The following is an 8,185-nucleotide window of genomic DNA, read 5'->3' on the forward strand; positions in this document are numbered from 1 at the left end:
TTAAAACTGGGACATAACTGAGATAACCTGGACACTCTGGCCACCCCTCCTGGTGACTAGATTGGAGGATCTCTAGAGTGCAGGCATTCCAAGATAACGGGTAGATATACAAGGTGGATGAAATTCAAGTGAATATTTGCCACTCATTTTCCTTTAATTCTAACTTATCTGTTTATCTGAGGTCATTTCTGAATATTAAGCTTATAATTTAAATTTTAGTATTTATACCTTTGTGATTTTCCAAATTTCCGATAGTGGATATCCCTTATTATTTTAATTAGAGAAGATACTTAGAAATAGAGTGTAAGTATTTATTTTTATAGCTTGCCTAATTTGATATGACTTATTAAGAATATGTTTTTAGGGGCAGCACCTGTGGCTCAGAGGAGTAGGGCGCTGGCCCCATATGCCGGAGGTGGCGGGTTCAAACCCAGCCCTGGCCAAAAACTGCAAAAAAAAAAAAAAAAAAAGGATATGTTTTTAAATAAGGCAATTTCAAATAAAGATAAAAAGATAGAACAGAAACAATTTTGGAGGGAGAAATAATTGTATCAATGTGAATTTGACATAATGACCACATTTCAGTGGTTCCCAGCCAAAAGAATGAACAATACTGCTGGTCTTAAAATTTGATCAGTAGGTAGGACTGTAGATTAAATAACAAAGGAATTACTAAAACTTAAGAAGGAATCTCACTGCTAGGGGTAACCACAATACCTAGCACTGACCTTTCAAGTTGCCAAAGATGAAAATGGATTTGGACTGATAATGTATGATATTATGAAGTTTGTCTGCAGGTAACATTTTCTGGATCCAAACTTTGAGTTATCTAAGCATAGCTTACATCCTGGATGCTATCTTTGTGATTTTGGAGAACAGGTTAATATAATCTAAGTGTATGGTTCAGATTTAACACATAGATCAAGCTGAGAAAAGATAGAATATTTGGGAGAGGTTGGATAATGGAATGTCACTGGGCATCTCCAAGGACATGTGACTTGGGGCTGGTTGTTAGTGAGCGGGATAGCTCCCATTACCAATTTAGACACGTTTCCAAGAAGAATCACATAAGCATATAGAAAGCCTGGTTTCTCATCCATCTCCGTCTTGGTCTGGATTTACCCCTGTGTATTATGTCTGTGGTGGTGCCCGGATTACTGTCCTAGTGATACATTAGGGCAGCCCCCTTCTTCTGCATATTAAGGTGCTCCTGGTATCTGGTGTTGCTGGGCACCATCTTCATCACTCGTGGCTCCCAGACCCTTGGGTTATTCTTTTTTTTTGGAGGGAGGAGGAGGATGGGTGGAGGGAAAGTAATTGGTGGAACCTTGGGTTGTTCTCTCCAAGAATGTTTCAGGTCCTAAGTTCATAGTGAACAGAAGTTCCAGGGAAAGTTCCATTTGCTTCCAGAAAAAAACAAAACAAAACAAAAAACCCCTCCTATTTCTTTTGTTCCTTGGGCCAGGCCAACCAGGGGAACCTGGCTATGCTAAAGATGGACTCCCTGGGACCCCCGGCCCTCAAGGGGAGACAGGACCAGCTGGACATCCTGGGCCCCCAGGTCCACCTGGCCCCCCTGGACAGTGTGACCCTTCCCAGTGTGCCTACTTTGCCAGCCTTGCTGCCCGGCCAGGTAATGTGAAGGGCCCCTAGAAGATTCCGGAAAGCCAGAAGACTGCAGTGGACTGCTGAAACTTGAACTCAGAGCCCGATGGGAAGCCAGAGGTCTTGAAACATTTCAGCCATGTGTCTCTTTTGTTTTATTTCTTTTATCATTTGTTTTTGTTTTCTTGAGAGACCTCAAAATTATTAAATCCAACAGATGCTGCCGGTCGGTCAGATTATTATTAATATTATTATTGTTGCTAATTATTATTAATATTATTTCATATGTTAATGCTTTGTGAGTTGTTTCCTGCTCCTCTAAAGTTGGGAACACTTGATTTGTGGAGCAGGAGATTGTTTCTTCTTTCTTCTTTCAGCCCCCATCTCAAATGTCACTGCCCATTTTAACTAAACTGTTGGTGCTACGAAACCCTGACCAGATGCTTGACAAATTTACCTCTTTTCTCATAAGAAAACTTTAGAAAAATGAGGCAATGGGCTTTGATTCTCAATTGTGCCCAGAGATCACCCATGGAGAAATAATCCCCAAACTACCACCTCTTCCATCCCAGGAGAGGAAAGTGGAGCAGGAAGGGAAAGAATTTGCAGCTGTGAAGAAGGTTCCAGCTCCTGATGGAAAGTGCGTGTGGAGAGCAGAGAATCGGACCTTAGGGAGCTCTCTGCCTCCTCGACGGTTCCAGCTTGCAGAAGTGAAATAACAGCTTTGTGGGATCCATGTCTGGGCCAAAGATGGGGGATCCCTCACCAAAGAAGCAGCCGAGTGTTATTTTGGCTTCTGAGCAGCGGCCAGGACTCCTTTACGTTCCCTTTGTTGCTTTCAATTTTGTTAATTATAAAACAAGAGGATCTAGTGGCCATTCTTGTGTTTCCCTAGTGGTGGGCAGTTGGCCAAGGTGCTGACCAGAAGCAGGAATTATGTGTCCCCAGGACTCCTTTTCTGAATTAAATCTCATTGGTTGCATGTGTGTATGACACGCTCTGCCCGAGTGCTCAATAAATCTGAGTTTCCTTCAATTCATTTTATTTCTTTTTTAATTTCAAGATATTAAGGGGGTACAAACGTTTTGGGTTACATATATGATTTTGTTGTCCTGAGTCAGGGCTGCAGGTGAACCCACCATCCAGGCAGTGTTGGCTGTAGGTTTTCACTGCACCCTCCTCTGGCTTCCTCCCTGCTTTATTTCTGCTGAGTTTTAATTCCCTCCTTGCACCTGTGTGCTTGTCAGGTCCTTCCAGTTAATAGCAAGTACATGTGGTGTTTTTTCTCATTCTTTAGATATTCACATAGGATAAGGGTTTCCAGTTCCATCCAAATTGTTGCAGAAGGCCTGAATTCCTTCTTATTGGCTGTGTAGTACTCCACAATACACATATACAGCATTTTGTTGGTCCACTCATGAACTGATGTGCAGTTTGTGCAGTTGGGTTGATTCCACATCTTTGCAATTGTAAGTTGTACTGTAATAAATATTCAAGAGCACATGCCTTTTTGATAAAATAACTTCTTTTTCTTTTGGTAAATACCCAATAGTGGGATTGCTGGATCACAAAGTACGTCTGCTTTAGTTCTTTGAAGAATCTCCATAATGTTTTCCATAGAGGTTGTACCAATCTGCAGTTCCAACATTACCAGACTTAAAACTATACCACAAGGCTATAGTAACCAATTCTATGGCAGCATGATATTGGCACACAAATAGAGATATGGACCAATGGACAGAATAGAGAACCCAGACATAACACCATCCACAAAGAGCCCTGATCTTAGACAAAGCAGACAACAAATATAAACTGGGGAAAATAAACCCTATTCAATAAGCAGTGCTGGGAAAATTGGATGGCCACACACAGAAGAATCAAACAGGCTCTGTTCCTCTCACCACTCACAGAAACTTCTGACAAAGGAAGTGGAAGGTCTCTATAAAGAGAACTATGAAACCCTGACAAAAGAAATAGCAGAAGAAGTTAACAAATGGAAAACATACCATGCTTGTGGCTGGGAAGAATCAACATTGTTAAAATGTCCATACTACCCAAAGCAATTTACAGATTTAATGCAATCCCCATCAAAGAACCAATATCATACTTTAAAGAACTTGAAAAAAATAATACTTTGTTTTATATGGAATTAGGAAAAAAACCAAATAGCCAATATAATACTTAGAAATAAGAACAAATCTGGAGGTATCACATTACCAGACTTCAGGTTATACTGTAAATCTATAGTGATCAAAACAGCATGGTACTGGCACAAAAATAGAGAGTTAGATATATAGAATAGAATAGAGAATCTAGAGATGAACCCAGCCACATACTGTCATTTGATCTTTGAAGAGTCTAACAAAAACATTCCCTGGAGAAAAGAATCCCTGTTTAGCAAATGGTGCTGGGAAAACTGGCTAGAGACCTGTAGACAACTGAAATTGGAACCACACCTCTCACCACTAACAGAAATTGATTCTTACTAGATAAAAGGTTTAAATTTAAGACATGAAACTATAAAAATGCTAGAAAAGAGTACAGGGGAAATCCCTGGAAGATATTGGAATCTTTATTATTGGACTCAATATTATATAATATTATATTACTATAAGTTAATATTATATGGGGAAGGCGCCCCCTGGCAATTGAAGCAACACCAAAAATAAATTACTGAGATTTGATCAAATAAACTCTGCACAGGTAAAAGCACTATAAGTAAAGCAAAGAGACAGCCTTTGGAATGGAAGAGTTTTGCATGTTATGAGTCCACCAAAGATCTGATAACTAGAATCTACAGGGAACTCAAATTAATCAGTAAGGAAAGAACAAACCATCCCATTTTTTTCTAGGCAAGAGACTTGAATAGAAACTTCTCTGAAGATGACAGGGAAATGGACAACAAACACATGAAAAAATGCTCCTCATTTTTAATCATAAGAGAAATGCAAATTAAAACCACTTTGACATATGACCTACGTTAGCCCTCAACACAAAAATCCCAAAACTGCAGATGATAGCATGGATGTGGAGAGAAGGGAACACTTCTACACTGCTGGTCGGATTGCAAACTAATACATCCTTCATGGAAAGAAGTATGGAGAATCCTTAAGGAATTAACTATTGACCTTCCATTTGGCCCCCAATTCCATTACTAGGTATTTATCCAGAAGAACAAAAATCATTTTACCACAAAGACATTTGCACCAGAATGTTCATTGCAGCCCAAGTCATAATTGCCAAATTGTGGAAGAAGCCCAAATACCCATCGATCCATGAATGGATCAACAAATTGTGGTGTGGGGATGTATACCAGGGAATACTATTCAGCCACTGAAAAAGATGGAAACTTTACATCCTTTGTCTTTACATGGATGGAGTTGGAACTTGTCCTTCTTATTAAAGTATCTCAAGAATGGGAAAAAAGAATCCAATGTACTCAATACTATTATGAAGCCAATATATAAACCCTTACACATTCATATGAATGATAAAACACACATAGAGCCTAGCAAGAGGAGAGGAATGGGGGTAGAAGGGAGAGGGGAGGAACGAGAGTGGAGGGGAGGGGAAGGTGATTGGTGGAAGGAGGGAGGGCATTTGGTGGGTTCTCACCCAATGTGCACAGTGCAAGGATACATTTCAAACTAAGAATAAATTATAAATGTCTGAGATTTAAGCATTCCATATTGTATATCAAATCATCACATTGTACCCCATAAATGTATACAGTTATCATTTAATAAAAATTAAAACAATAAAAATTTTTTACAAAGGAAGAAAAAGATGGGTAAAAGACTTCAATGTTAAGGCCTAAAACCATAAGAACTCTAAAATAAAATGTTGGAAAAACTCTTCTAGCTTAGGTAAAGAATTTATAAAGAAGACTGCGATGGCAATCACAGCAACATAAAAATGAATCTAAAAGTAATCAACAGAGCAAGTAGACAGCCTACAGAATAGGAGAAAATGTGCTCAAGCTATACATCCAATAAAGGGCTAATCAGCACAATCTATAGAGGTCAAGTCAGCAAGGAAAATAGTAACCTGATCGAAAAGTGGGCAAAGGACATGAACAGAAGCTTTTCAAAAAAAGATAGACAAATGGCCAGTAGACATATAAACAAAGGCTCAGCATCACTTATCGTCAGGAAATGCAAATTAAAACCACAATGAGATTCACTTAATCCCAGATAGAAAGGCTTCTGTTAAAAAGTCCCAAACCAACAGCTGCTGGCATGGATGCAGAGGAAAAGGCAAGGTTAGTATTTTACTCTGGCATCCTGCTGAACGTGAACTCCTCAGGCCCTGGGAGCTCTTCTTCTGGGAACCCCGGCACGGAGTCTGCATGAAGAATGAGCAGGAGAGAGCATGTGTGTGCCTGACTGAGCTAGTCCAGGTCCGTGGAAACAGCACCGGGCTTTTACATGATGGGAGACGCAGTTTAGGTGTGTCCGTTTACACAGGATCACAGGTGGGAGGGGAATTAAGCAAGTTGGAAATTGCTTTCCACAGGGGTCGTCCTGCCTAACTGCATAGGGCGGTGGTTCTCAACCTGTGGGAACTGTATTAAAGGGCCATGGCATTAGGAAGGCTGAGAACCACTGGCATAGAGGTTGGTAATTCAACAGGGCCTGAACAACGTACTCTTCCCGCATTTATTCTTGACTGGCTGCCCGACGGCTCCATCCAGTCTTCTGTCTGCGCCCCACGCTGTCAGCCGCTCACAACACATGAGCATGTTCACCAAGCCCTCCTTCGTGTCTGGTGTCTGCCCTGGACTCAGTACTTCTGATTTACAAACTGGAAGTGTAAACATCCAAAGACATGTAGCTTCTGTGAGTAGGGAAGTTTTACTGTAACGATGTCATAATGGGATCTGCTGCCCGTTTCTCTTGTTCAGTGGGCTGATGCTAATTGTGGAAGTGGGTGTGTGGCAGGTGTCGGAAAGGAGCAAAGCCGGTGGGTGCAGATGAGCCGGCCTCCCTCCGGGTGCTTTTCCCATTTACCATCTCAGTTGTGTCTCACAACCGTTTAAGACACAGGGATGTTGTTATAATGCCCTTTTTCATGTCAAGAAACAACCTCAGGGACCTTAGGAATGCTCTGATCTGAGGACTTTAAAACTTTTTGACAAGTCCCCTGGGGTCCCACAGCTACAGGTACAGTATCTTGGTGACTAGGTACCTGCATCTACATCTATAAAGCAAGAGTTTTGTAATAATGTATTTACCCGGGCAGGAACAATGTCCTTGAACATTTACTATTCCAGCCCACGTTAATGTTCTTTTTAAATACACTAATTTTTAGAGCCATTTAAGATTTGGAGCAAAAGTATGTGGAAGTAGAGAGTTCCCAAATGCCCTTGTCCCCACCCCCACAGACTCTTTGGCCATCCGAATCCTGTGCTGGAGGGTCACCTTGGTGGCATTATTTGCATTACTGTCTTTGGTGATGAAGCTACAGTGACACAGTGTGATGATGCAGGCTCCAGAGTCGACATCAGAGTCCACTCTTGGTGTTGTGTGGTGTATGGTTTAGACCAATGTGTACAGGACTAATGTACAGAGTAGTTTCTCTGCCCCAGAAAAGCCTCTGTCCTCCCCTGTTCATCCTCTCTTCCCCTTAACTTCTGCCAACCACTCACTTGATTTTTTAATCTCCAAAGTTTTGCTGTGCCCAGAATGTCATCTAGTTGGAACTGTAGCTCTGTGGGCGTCTCACTTTGGTTTCCTTCACTCAGGATTGTGTGTTTGCGATTCCTGTGTCCTTTCAGTGCTGAGTGACACTCCCCAGTCTGGATGCCCCACAGTTTACCTGCTCACCTGCTGAACGGCCTCTCCGTTGTCCAGATTTGGGCAATTATGAATAAAGCTGCTATCAATATCCACTGCAGGTTTTTATGTGGGAATCATTTTAACTCCTTTGGATAAATACCAAAAAACAATTGCTGGATCACATGGTAAGAGTATTTAAATTTTGTAGAAACTGCCAAACTGTCTTTCCAGATAGCTGCAGCATTTTGCATCCCCACCAACAGCGAGCATGCGTTTCTGCCATCCACCCTCATCACATTATGGTGTTAGCATTTTGGATTGGTCCTTCTAATAAATGTATAAAGGTATCTCAGTGTTGTTTTAAATAGCAATTCCTTGATGCTATATAATTTTAAGCAGTTTTTCATATGCTTATTTTCCATTTGTAGAATAAACGTTCAGATAGTTTGTCTGCTTTTTAAGTTAAGTTACCTACTTTTGGTTGTTGAGCCTCAAGGGTTCTCTGTACGCTGTGCATCACAGCCCTTTATCAGTACCCCAGGCCGGGGATTCCAACACCTGCTCTAGGGTGAGGCAGCCACTGTCCCTGCCAGGTAGGGCCAGGGACCATTGGGGTGAGCTGGGTGGAAAACCAAACCAGAAGTGTCACATTTAAAGTGTGGCCTTTGGCTCTGAGACTGAGCTCTGGCTAATTTGTAGGGTTTAAAAATGTCCCCTACTGTGAGAAATACTGATGAGAGAAAGAGAATGAAGGGCCTGGGAAAGCAGGATTTACTTGTTTGTAATTTCTTTTTTTTTTTTTT

General features: G+C 41.2%; 1 protein-coding gene across 1 annotated transcript in view; it reads left to right on the forward strand.

Moving 5' to 3' along the window:
- The window catches only part of COL22A1 (collagen type XXII alpha 1 chain), a 249,321-nt gene extending 247,510 nt beyond the window's left edge, over window positions 1-1,811 (forward strand). The window contains exon 63 of the mRNA XM_023514966.1: window positions 1,466-1,811. Coding sequence (XP_023370734.1) covers window positions 1,466-1,653 — 188 coding nt within the window. The 3' untranslated portion in view covers window positions 1,654-1,811. The remainder of the gene's footprint in view (window positions 1-1,465) is intronic.
- Window positions 1,812-8,185: the final 6,374 nt, after the last annotated feature.

The sequence above is a fragment of the Otolemur garnettii genome, unplaced genomic scaffold (assembly GCF_000181295.1).
Source record: "Otolemur garnettii isolate 467f Iridium unplaced genomic scaffold, OtoGar3 scaffold00062, whole genome shotgun sequence".
NCBI classification, from domain to species: Eukaryota; Metazoa; Chordata; class Mammalia; order Primates; family Galagidae; genus Otolemur; species Otolemur garnettii.